Source organism: Rhinopithecus bieti, unplaced genomic scaffold (assembly GCF_001698545.2).
Source record: "Rhinopithecus bieti isolate Rb0 unplaced genomic scaffold, ASM169854v2 scaffold_36008, whole genome shotgun sequence".
In the NCBI taxonomy this organism is placed as follows: domain Eukaryota; kingdom Metazoa; phylum Chordata; class Mammalia; order Primates; family Cercopithecidae; genus Rhinopithecus; species Rhinopithecus bieti.
This window is the reverse complement of record NW_016816204.1, coordinates 2870908-2883162: the sequence shown is the minus strand read 5'-3', so window position 1 is coordinate 2883162 and position 12255 is coordinate 2870908. Positions and strand designations below refer to the sequence as shown.

General features: G+C 55.3%; 1 protein-coding gene across 1 annotated transcript in view; it reads left to right on the top strand.

The window, feature by feature from the left end:
* LOC108516852 (cadherin-23) overlaps positions 1 to 12255 on the top strand; it is a 421574-nt gene that overhangs the window by 308234 nt on the left and 101085 nt on the right. Inside the window, exons 23-27 of the mRNA XM_017854517.1 lie at positions 4330 to 4519; positions 4844 to 4989; positions 7196 to 7415; positions 9180 to 9332; positions 11372 to 11485. Of these exons, the coding sequence (XP_017710006.1) occupies positions 4330 to 4519; positions 4844 to 4989; positions 7196 to 7415; positions 9180 to 9332; positions 11372 to 11485 (823 nt within the window). The remainder of the gene's footprint in view (positions 1 to 4329; positions 4520 to 4843; positions 4990 to 7195; positions 7416 to 9179; positions 9333 to 11371; positions 11486 to 12255) is intronic.

The following is a 12255-nucleotide window of genomic DNA, read 5'->3' as shown; positions in this document are numbered from 1 at the left end:
AAAAAAAAAAAAAAAAAAAAAAATGAAGCTTCCGCCCTGCCTGCCTTTGGGGAGTGTCATGTCACTCTTCTGTTCAAACCCCAATGGCTCCCATCTCACCCTGTGCAAAAGCCAGAGTCCTTGCCCGACCTACAAAACCCGCAGGGTCCACCCCATTGTCACCCCTGAGGAGCCAGCCGTGTCATCCCAATCTGTAGTACAGAGCGGGTGTGGCTGTTCCACCGCTGGCGTCTGGTGGGCACAGGCTCGAGCTTTTCAGTGCCCCAGGGTAGTATTTGAGACCTGAAAAATAAATGTGATGGCTTGAAAGTTCAAAGAGAAAAGGATAAAATCAAAATTAAAACTTGTTATATGAAACATCTGTCAGATGAAAGACGGCAGTTTCAGTAACTATGAAATTTAGTGTTTGTGAAAATGTCATTACATTTGAGGACAAATTGGAGGTTACATTTTTCTAGAATTCTTGAAAATTTTCCAGAATTTTCTGGAATTCCCAGTTACGTATGATGATTGCCAGGAAATCAAAAATCAAGAAGCTTCAACGTTAGTCAAGTTTGTCATAGCCAAATATTTTGAAAAGGAAGTTATGAAAATTCTTTCAAATTGTATAGCCATAAAACGTGTATATGCATTCGTATGTATATACATGGGTATGCTTCATTACCTTGGAGAGGACCCCCTGGGGCCTTCGAGGGCCTCACAGTGGCCTAGGATGAGGTAGGGTCTGTGGCCAAAGTGTGAGGTGAGGTGGCTACAGAGGGAACGGCTAACCGAGGTTCAGGTGACAGAAGGAGGAGGTGATATTTGAACAGGGGCTGGCTCACCACCTGACTCATCTCCCACCCCACCATTCCCAGACACCCACGCCCACAACCACCCATCACCAACACACAGGCCTTTCCTTTCCCTGCACCCACTCAACTCTCCCCGAGCTCAGAGCTTTTGCACAAGCCCTTTCCTCCCTGACCCCTGCTCTTTCCATAGGTAGCTCATTCTCTTTTATCTGTCCCAGCTTAAAACATCAGCTGTCTTAGAGAGGCCCTCCCTGACTACTGTCTAAGGTAGCTTGGACCCCTCTCCAAATTCTGTTTCCTGCAGAGCTGGGCCCACGATCTGTGCTTATTTGTTTGGTAGGCTATTTGCTTACTAAGAGGCACATGGTTTAGTGATTAAGCAGGCAGCCTCTGGTACCAAAATGCCCAAGTTTTCACCCCAGCTACACCACTTACCAGCTGTGTGACCTTGGGCAAGTTGCTTAACCTCTCTGTGCTCCAGTTATTCTCATCTAAAAAACAGGGCTAGTAAGAGTCCCCACCTGATAGAACTGTGATCAGCGCTTACTGAGCGGAGATATAGGAAGCACTGGCACATGGGGAGTGGTCAGTAAATGGTAGCTGTCATTATCATCCATATCATTACCATCATCTGCTTCCTTTGCTGGAATCGCACCTATCTCGTTCACTGTCAAACCACACTGCCTAGCACAGTTCTAGGCACATTGTAGGTGTTCAAAATATTTCAAAATATGTGTTGTTAAGGACTGACTTAGCTGGTGAATATCTTACCTTTCCTTCCCCCAACCCCAGCTCAGCCAGGCGGTGGCTGGGTCTTCCTTGTCGGAGGGAGACTAGGGCGTGTGGCCCAAGACTCTCTCAAGAGCCCCCTCTAGGCATGGCATGGGCCACAGCCCCTGGAGTTGGAGGCACAAGGCAACCCCAGTGATTTTCAGAGCTTGCATGCAGACAAGTGTCTTCCCACATGTGGCTTCATTTGGGTACATTTGGAGTTGGTGCAGTGTGTGCGTCTGCATGCACCGGGTGTGGCCTGGCATGCAGGCACTGAGGAGGTTCACCTGCACAGGCGTGTGCTGGCAGAGTGGCCATCTCTGTCTGCAAGGGAGATTTTGGTCCCACTCTCCTTTCTGGCTCCTGCAGCTGCCTTCAAGGACCTGGCTGATGGGCATTGATTTAGAGCCTTTCAGAGCCCTCCAGCAAAATAAAGAGAGGGGAGAAGCACAGAATTATTCCCCGTCAGGCCAGGAGAAAAATGATGGGCGTGAAATGGGAAATAAATGAGGGGAAAGTGGTGAGATTCTACAAAATCGCCCAGCAGGGAGCCTGCAGTAGGGCTCACAGCCCTCCGCCCTCTCCTGTACTCCCAACTCACCCTGTGACCAGAGAGTGACCAAGAGGCCCAAAACCAGTGCCCATGCCCCAACCAGGGTCACTTGGAAGCAGCTACCCCTGGCACTCTCTGGCATGGTGGGGGCAGGAAGAGGGAATAGAAGAGAACCACCTCCCATGTGAAATTTATCTCAGCCTGTTCAGCAACAGGCCTAGCCTGGAACAAGTGATTCAATTGCTCTATTCCTCAGTTTCCCCATCCAGAAAAATAAAACCTGGAGAAAATCATCTCACCCCCAGGCTGGGTGTGGTGTCTCACACCTGTAAGCCAAGCACTTTGGGAGGCTGAGGCAGGAGGATCACTTGAGGTCAAGAGTTTGAGACCAACCTGGCCAACATGGTAAAACCTTGTCTCTATTAAAAATACAAAAATTAGCCAGGCGTGGTGGCTCTTGCCTGTAATCCCAGCTATTTGGGAGGCTAAGGTGGGAGGATCGCTTGAAACCAGGAAGTGGAGATTGCAGTGAGCCAAGATTGCACCACTGCATTTCAGTCTGGGCGATGGAGCAAGACTCCGTCTCAAAGAAAAAAAAAATCTCCCTTTTCAAACTGTTGAGAGAAGCATTGTAAAAATGCAAGGAATGCTGGTCTTCTATGTCCATCTGTGAAACGACTTGGCCTGTTTTAAATTATGCCTGGAGTACCTAAGAGCCCCATCTCCCGTTTGCAAAATGGGGGTGTTGGGGTCCCCTTTATGGAAGCTAGGGAAACTGAGGCAACATGCCCACAGCAAGATAAGGACACCTCAGGCCTGGAAGGCAGGGACCTCCCCTCCCCTACCCTTTGATGCTGCAAGGCTGGGCTGAGGAGAGGAGGGCTGAGCAGTCCAGGGTGGGAGTGGGGGCTGCCCCCGCCCCTCTGAAGGGGCAGCTGGCCTAGGGCGCCACAGCATTCAGCCCTGCATCAGCCTCTCTCTCCTCGGCCTCTCCAGGACCCATGGACAGGATAGATGGGAGTACTCAGCCAGTGCAGCTCATCTGTCTGTTCTGGTTTGGTGGCCCCAGAGACACCTCTGGCTGGGGATTAAGCAGAGGAGGGACAGATTCTGCTGCCAAAGCACAAAAGGCTCCACATCAAGTAAGATGAAGGAGCTGACAAGCCTGGCTGTCACCACTGAGTGTACTGCAGTTAAGAATAATCCTGTCCTGATGTGGCCCCAGGGACTGTAGTCACCTCTCCTGCACTGGTCTTGTCCACCCCTGCTGCCACAGTGGCCTCTGCAATGCAAGGTCAGGGGTGAGCGAGGGGTAAGGGCCACCTCAGGAGCCTCCAGGCTGGGAGCTGGATCAGCTCCATGGCTGGGGCTGTGTGACCCTGAGACTGGCCTGTGCCTCTCTGGGCTCTGCTTTCTCCTTGTGGAAAGCAGGGCGGGTGGAGGATGAGGGAGCTTCCCCACAGAGCAGGGGATCCGTGCACACAGGGGGCCTCAGCGAAGACAGGGAGCCCTCAAAGGCTGCAGGGGGCCCTTTGCCTTTTGTTTATGACCTGGCTGTGTGGGATCTGGGACACTAAGGGACAGCAGGCTGTGGGGTTCACCGCCCCTGGGTTAGGGCCGCACTGAGCACTGACCCCTTCATGACATGGAGGTTATAAGTGGGGAACAAGGCTGTGAGCTGGGGAGTTGAAGGGGCCAGAGTGTCTGAGGCCCAGTCCTGAGACCCTGCCCCTTATCAGGGACGGTGTACCTCCCTTCCAGGGAGCTCCACCCTGTCCTTCCTCAACACTCCCCCAGCCCTATGACTGCCCCAGATAACTGGGTCCCGCCTTCTGAAACTGGGGCCCAGCCATGGCTTCCTCCACATGCCCTGTCATCTCTGGTGTCACAATCTAATGCTTCAAAGGAAGGAAGGAAGGGAGGGTTTGATGAGGAGGAACCCAGTCTCCAAAATCCAGGGTTTCAAATCCTTTCAAAAATCTCAGCTGGAGTACAGACTCCCCAGCCCTTCCCAGGCCCTCCCCTAGAGAACTCCTGCCTCCCATCCCTCTCAGACCCGGCCACTGGGCCCAGCAGGGAGGCTCACTTCCTGGGCTAGAGCCAGGATGCCCCCTCCCCAGGACCAACGTCTGAGCTCAGATACCCCCGGCCAGCCCAGAGACACCTTCCCCAGGCGTGGCTCAGTGAAGGGGTCTGCTACCTCCCTGGCAGGTGGTGGCTGTGGACCCAGACCTGGGGGAGAATGGCACTCTGGTGTACAGCATCCAGCCACCCAACAAGTTCTACAACCTCAACAGCACCACAGGCAAGATCCGCACCACCCATGCCATGCTGGACCGGGAGAACCCTGACTCCCACGAGGCTGAGCTGATGCGCAGAATCATCGTCTCTGTCACTGACTGTATGGACCCCTCTCACCCCTCACAGCCCTCACACCTTAGGCTGCGGGCATCCCCGGTGACTGGGTCTCTGGGGGACCTGGGGCCCACCCAGGAGGGCTATGTCTGATCACCAAGAGTAGGGTAATACCCACGCCCCAGTTGTGACTCCCAGAGCACCCCGAGGGAACGGAGGGGCTGGGGAGGCCCAGGCTGCTTCCTGGAGGGGCCATTGGGACGGAGGGCTCTGAATCTGCCACCCTCTTGCCACTTGCCTTCTTCCTGTCCGTTTTCTCTTGCACCCATCTTACCCTGTCCTCAGCCCCTTCTCACCTTGGTCTCCCCAGGTGGCAGGCCCCCTCTGAGAGCCACCAGCAGTGCCACAGTGTTTGTGAACCTCTTGGATCTCAATGACAATGACCCCACCTTTCAGAACCTGCCTTTTGTAGCTGAGGTGCTCGAAGGCACCCCCGCAGGGGTCTCCATCTACCAAGTGAGTCTCTCATCTCATTCCTACCAGCCCAGAAGTGGGCAGTGGGTGCCCAAGGGGCCTAGCCCAGGCTGAACACTTTGCAGAGCTGGGGCAGGGGAGGAGCTGGATCTTGAAGGACAGAGGCTCTGGAGATGTGGAGGGAAGTGTGGCAGGAAAGGATAGTGAGATGGGCAAAGGCAGAGGGAGAGAGAGGGAGAGAGGCAAGATGGAATTCTGGAAGTCATGTCCAAATTTCTCAGGGCCTGATTATGGAGGTCTGGCCCAGGACCTTCCATTCCCTAAGCCTGCAGATGGTTCTAGAATACAAAGAAGGCCAGATGAGTGTAGCCCTGGGCATCCGCCTCTCCCATGGCTTCCCATAAGCCCCGGATCAGCTCCCTCTACTATAGTAGAGGGGCCTCTCCCCACTTTGCAGGGCTGTAAAGAGACTTGCCCAAGACCCTGTGGCCAAGCAAGGCATGGTCTGATCTTGGGCCTGGCTTCTTTGCCTCTTGTTCCATCATCGTCTGGTCAGGGGGATCCTGAAGGTGCTGGTTTAGGGGAGTGGACATCCAGGGTTTCAAGTCCTTTCAAAACCTCAGCCCTCCAGAGGCCGTTTGGGAACACTGGAGACCCTCCTGCTTAAGAGCATGGGCTGTGGAGTCCAAACAACAGGGGTGTGGATCCCATCTCCAGCACCAGGGTGCTGTGTGACTTGGAGCAAACTGCTTAACCTCTCTGAGTCTCAGTTTCTCATCTGTAAAATGGAGATAATAATAGTACCTGCCTGGCTGTGCTGTGGGGACTCAATCAGACACATGTATGAAGCACCCTGGAACTTGGACACTGGAAACACGGTAGCTGTGGTGATCACTGTGTATCTGTCACGAGGGCTTATATCTGAGACGCAATGGCCATATCAAGTTAGCCTGTTCCCATTAGAAGAAGACGGGGTTGTTTCTCAGAATGCCAGAGGGAGTGAGCTTGGTGGTGCCCCATAGGCCCGATGTGCCTCAGTTTCTTCATCTGTAGTAGGTGGTGGTCTTTGGTGGGTCCTCAAACCCCCAGCAGGGGGCGCCACAATCCAGGGAACAGCAGTCAGTCCCCGAGGAAGCCCCAGACTAGAGGGGAGGCGGGGTGAGAGTGAGTCAACCCCCAAACCCGGTTCTCTGGGGGCTCACGGCCGGTGAAGAAAGATGCCCACCAATGCAACTTCTGAGTTCATAGAGGAAGGAGCGGGGAGCGTTTAATTTGGAAACTGTCCTCATGTACAGGATGAGGGCCCTCCCTTGAACTGTGGCTCCCGGGTCCCACCTAGGACCTCAGGCGATTCAGATTTCTGCAGGTTGTGCAGAAGAGCCTTCTCCAGGGGAGTAGAGCTGTGTTCAAGTAAAGTAAAAATACTGAGCCCCCCGTCCTGGAAAGCATGCAAGCTGAGTCCAGACACCTTTCGTCCAGTTTGCTGGATGTGAAATAGATCAGACGATCTTGATGTTGTCTTCCAATCGTGAGAGTCTTGGCTTAATCCCAAACTCTTATTTTAGCTATTATTACACATTTCCCCAAACGCCTTGGATCCACTTCAGTAAAACTTTATTCAGGGAACCGGGGTCTTGAGTTGGGCAATCTGATCAGGGCTGGAGGTGCAAATGAGAACAGTGTAGGAACTTGGGAGGAGGCTTGCCTGTACATGGCCGCAAACAGCTTTTTTAAAAAATAATAATAATGAAATCCTCAAGTGACTTTTTAAAAAGAACCCTTGATGTCATTTTATTTTTGTTGTTGCTGTCTCACAAATCAAAGCAAAGCGGGGGAGGGGAAGCCTGTGGATCCACCCTTCTATGTGGTTGAACTCCAGATAATGGTGGGGTCCTTAAGCTGGAACAGCTGCTCCAAACCTGGAAGGGCTTCCTAATGGGGAGAGCAGGGGCTGAAGGGGGGAAAGCACTGCAGAGACCTGAGCTCTTATTCTAAAAAGTCCCTCTGCCACCCCATCGCCAGCCTCACTTGGTGCATCCGGACGCCTTTCAGCTGACGTGCGACCCCCTTGGAGAGCATCTGGGAGGGTGCCCTGGGGACAGTGGCCTGGCCTAAGGCTTGGAGGGGAGCAGATGTGTCTGGCTGCAGCCAAGTGTGGCTTGGCAGGGAGGAGGGAGCACTTCTTGGGGGAGAAGCACCCGTCCCAGTGTCCCCTCCCCGGCCTCATGCTGCCCCTCCTCGCCCTCAGGTGGTGGCCGTCGACCTCGATGAGGGCCTGAACGGCCTGGTGTCCTACCGCATGCCAGTCGGCCTGCCCCGCATGGACTTCCTCATCAACAGCAGCAGCGGCGAGGTGGTCACCACCACCCAGCTGGACCGAGAGCGCATCGCTGAGTACCAGCTGCGGGTGGTCGCCAGTGATGCAGGCACGCCCACCAAGAGCTCCACCAGCACGCTCACCATCCACGGTGAGGGGCACGGGGTCTTCTGCTGTGTGCTCAGTGTGTGGGCACAGGCCTGGGTCAGGGCCAGGGGGAGAGGGAAGCCTATGTCTCCCACTGCTGTCTGCTGGACTTGTAGGCACAGACTCCCTTGTTAATGAAGCGCCCTCCTCAGCTGGAGCCATTCAACACAGCAGAGCCTTCTCCGCACCTGGCCACTGCCTTCACTGCCCCAGAGCTCAGGGGCAGTGGCCTGGACCTGCTGCCAAGGCCCCGTCACCCCCACCCCTCCTGGCCTCTGATCACAGCAACAGCAGAGAGGACTTGAGAAGCGGCCAGGACCCTCAGCGTCATGAACAGGCAGGGAGGGTGCAGAGCCCTTTGTCTTCTTTGGAAGGCCAGAGTTTTTGTTTGGGAGACATAAAGGAGACCTCCCCCTTCCAAGGGTGTGGAACCCCTGGGCTGGCAGTGGCAGGGCATCACCCTGGGAAGAGAGCAGCTGGGACTCCCGGACTCCCTAAGATCGTCATGCCCCTGGGACTGTCATGCTCATTCCCAGTGTCTCTGCCCTCTATTGGTGAAGGGGCGGGGTACTGTTTCCACTCTGGATGAATCGTTAATTTTCAGGACAGGATGGGGACATAAGCTGTTGCCAAGGGGCCAGGAATAACCCCAGGGAAATAAAGGCAGAGATTAACAGGCAAGACATGGCCTGTTCCCAGGCCTGTTCAGTCCCATGCTAGCTCTGCCGGCCTCTGTGGCTTGGCAGGGGGGCGGGGAAGGGAGTAGTTAGCTTGGCACAGGCGCAGACACTGACCCTCTTCAGTCGAGACCTGAGATGGTGAGGATTTCAGAGAGCACGACATTCTCTCTCCCATCGGTCCAAGGCTTGCCTGTGGGTTTCTGGTGCCAGTTTCAGGACCCCCTTCTTGGCCGATGATTGACAGGGAATATGTCCCAGCTTTAAGAGAGGACCCCTGGAGGGCCTTTCTCCAAGCCCCAGCAGAAGTCATAACATCAAACGGGCCCAGCATCTCCCCTGGTGATATCACTTAGAGGAACCCAAGTGGAGTGCGGATCACTTCGCTATGAAGGTTGTCCAAGCCCCATCTGCCGAGGAATAGGGGCCCAGCATGCAGAGCTGAATAAACAAATCCGTAAGGGAAATTAAACCTGATTTTGGGTGGTGGGATTTTCAAAGTGAGCTCCCTTTGCTGAAACTCCATTGCACACTGAGGGTAGATCTTGAGGCTCCAGCTCTCCACTCTGCCACTGTGTGACTTTGGACAAGTCACTCAGCTGCTCTGAGCTTCTGCTTCCTCAGCTCCACAGTGTGTGTAATAATGCCTGCCTCCTAGGGTGCTCTGAGAGCTGCCTGTGGTCCTGTACGGGAAGCACTCAGCATGGGCTTGGCACGCTGGACAAGCTCGTAAATGGTCACTGTCGTCATCGTTGTCATGATTGTCCGTGTTGTCATGGTCATTGTTAGGCGCATACTGGAGAGAGGTTCTAAGGTTTTCTCTCCTCCCTTTGACAGCTGAGCAGCAATAAGCCCCGAGAACACAGGGACAGCGGGAGGGTCTGGAGCACTGGTGGGCTTGGTCCTGGCCCCGGTGGGCATGGGGGGCCCTGGGCTCACGGCCAGGAGGTGTTGACACAAATGCAACTTGGAGCCCGTGACTCCTTTGGGAATTCGTTCCCTACTTGGTCTGGGGCTGGAGCTGCTGCTCCAGAGCTGGGTGGTCGGCAGCAGAAGCCAGGCCTAGCCCCGGCGCCCATTCTGCCCCACAGTGCTGGATGTGAACGACGAGATGCCCACCTTCTTCCCGGCCGTGTACAACGTGTCTGTGTCCGAGGATGTGCCGCGCGAGTTCCGAGTGGTCTGGCTGAACTGCACGGACAACGACGTGGGCCTCAATGCCGAGCTCAGCTATTTCATCACAGGTGCTGTCCCCGCCTCCGCCCACCTGTGCAGGCCTCTAGGGGCCCTGCCCCCACCCCTCCCAGATAGACTAAGTGGGGGGCAGGTGAGGGTGGAAAAGAGGTCAGGGCTCTACCGTGGGGCTTTAACCCCTGTTGGTGCCTCCCGAGGATTTGCTCCTGGCTCTTCCCAAGGGCTTTGCAGCCAGATCACTCTGGACTGGCTCCCTGGGGACCTCCTGAACCAGGTGCTTGCAGGGATGGAGAGTACCTACCAAGGTTCATTCTAGAGGGAGGTGAGTCCCCATGATTCCTAGGGAGGAGCCCTGAGCTGCACTCCCTGCCCCAAGTATGGGTGGCAGAGCAGTGACTGGAGGAACGTGGCCTCATCCTTCCTCGGGGACCCGTTACTCAGGAGAATTCCCATCTGTTTAGAGGCAGATGGTTTTGATCTCCCTAAATGAAATGGTTTTAGCTCAAAAATGTTGCCTGGCTGTTGCCTGCAGAGCTATGGCCACAGATGATGAGGCCATGTCCTGGCTCACAGGGGAAAGTGAACCGCGATGGATTAGTGATGTCTGCCACGGTGATAGGATTGGTAGTTGGTGGCACACATACCATGGATTTGCCATTCCTGGATGAGAACACAGCTTCTCAGCCTCCCCGACACATGAGAGGTGCTGGGACACATGGGGGTGCGGTCTTCCCCGTTCCTCAACCCTCCTTGGCCCTTTTACCAACTCAGTCTTCTCTCTGTCCATGACCTGCCTACCAACACACATGTTGCCTCTGCATATGTGTGCCTGTACACATGAGCAGGGCACACACCAGCCTCCCAGTGCCCCCCCGTGAAGCAAGGAAGCCCAGCTCACAGCCCATCTGTGACTCTGCTGCGGTCAATGTGACCTCCCAGCCCTCAGCCTTCCCTTTCTTCCCTCGCCTCCCTGAAGGGGCCCAGCACCCTTAGGCCTACTCTTCACACTCTGGCCCTCAAGTCGGCCCTAGGGAGGGCTTAGTTGCCAAGACCCCTCACATGGCACCAGCTCCGTGGCTCCACTGCCCGCACTTCTTGCATCCTAGTTCTGCCCTGGGCTCCCTGGGAGCCAGAGTGTGTCCCTTGCCAACGGTACTTCAGACACTGGGGAGCACTGGAGGTCTGGGGGTCAGAATGCTTTCCCCAGGGGCAAACCAGCAAGGACAGGGGAGCACCTAGCAGCCCGCAGGATGACTCTTCAGCACCCCAAAGTGGTGGGCTCCTGCTGACTGCCCAGAGCCCTGCTGGATTCTCAGTGTGCTTTCTGCAAGGAGCTGAGCCCGGTCCTGCCCAAGCTTACCACAAAGCTGGTGCCATGGCGCCCTCTGCTGCCCAGAACACCACACTGCTCACCAGCTGGCAGGGGAGGGGTCTCCACACTATTCTGGGAGTTCTTTCCTGACTCCCGTCCACCCCAAGAGGAGACCCTCACACTTCCCATCTGTCCCAGAACTCAAGGAGACTCTAATCCCTGTCTCCTATATGACTGCCTTGACTCCTCCCTCTGTAGAGCCTCCATGTCCCCACTCAGGGAGCTTCGATCCTCAGCCCATCTCACCTCCGAGATGAGGGGCCTGGGGGATGCCCAGCCAACCCCAGAGTTCTCAGCTGCATATCCAAGCCCCTACGCAGGTTAGCTGCTCAGATGCTTCTGCAGGACAGGCCGGGAGCGGAGGGGTGAAGGACACGCCCAGGGACCCACACACGGAGAAACCCAGGGTGGCACAGGCACACTGCCGAGCGAGGGGTTCTCCTCTGTGAAGTGGAGGCTAAATGAAGTGGTCTGCATGAAGTACCTGTAAACAGGAGGTGCTTCATGAAGGTTAGGAAACAATTCCAGGCATCTGGCGCCCCCACTGAGCCCACCCAGGCTGCACCTGCATCAGAGCACCTCAGGCAGGGCTGAATCGGCAGCAGTCTCCCACTCCTGAACTCACCAGGGCAGGTCCCAGCTCAGGAGCAGAGCCCCCGCTTCTCCTGCCCGGGAACTCTGTTTCCCAGCCGGAAGCTTCCTGTCCTTCACCCACAGGTGGCAACGTGGATGGGAAGTTCAGCGTGGGTTACCGCGATGCCGTTGTGAGAACCGTGGTGAGCCTGGACCGGGAGACCACAGCCGCCTACATGCTCATCCTGGAGGCCATCGGTATGCACCAGCCCCTCACCCACCAACACAGTGATCTGGGCAGAGTTCACACTGAGTGCCTCCCAGGAGCCGGCCTTTTGCTAAAGGCTGAACTCTGCCCAGGTGCCAGTGGAGAAAGGGCCACCAGATATTCACCAAACATTACTGAGCACTTGCCAGGCATGAGGCTCCCTGTGTGGTGCTACATGCGAGACTTTAGGATGGTAAGGTAGGAGCTGCATGGGAGACCCACGTGTGGACAAATTACTGCAAATCCAGGCAAGCCAGCAGGAAGGGGAAAGGATGACATAAGAGTATCGGGCAGTGGTGCAGACACGGAGGGGAGAGGTCATGGGAGGCTTCCTGGAGGAATCGACATCTGGGAGTGCCTTTGAGTGAGTTAGGACCCTTTCAGCTGCAAATTTTAAAATAAAATAAACTAACTTCAGCAATATGGGCTCACAAAATCAGTCCACTGGGAGATGGAGCTTCCGGTATGACTGGATTCAGGACTCAGGTGACACCTCAGGCTTCAGTCTCTGCATTGGCTGGCGCTGCCTCCTATGTGTTGATGTATTAGTCTGTTTTCACGCTGCTGATAAAGACATACCCGAGACTGGGTAATTTATACAGGAAAAAGGGTTTAATGGGACTTACAGTTCCACGTGGTTGGGGAGACCTCACAATCATGGCAGAAGGCAAGGAGGAGCAAGTCCCGTCTTACACGGATGGCAGCAGGCAAAGAGAGAATGAGGAAGATGCAAAAGCAGAAACCCCTGACAAAACCATCA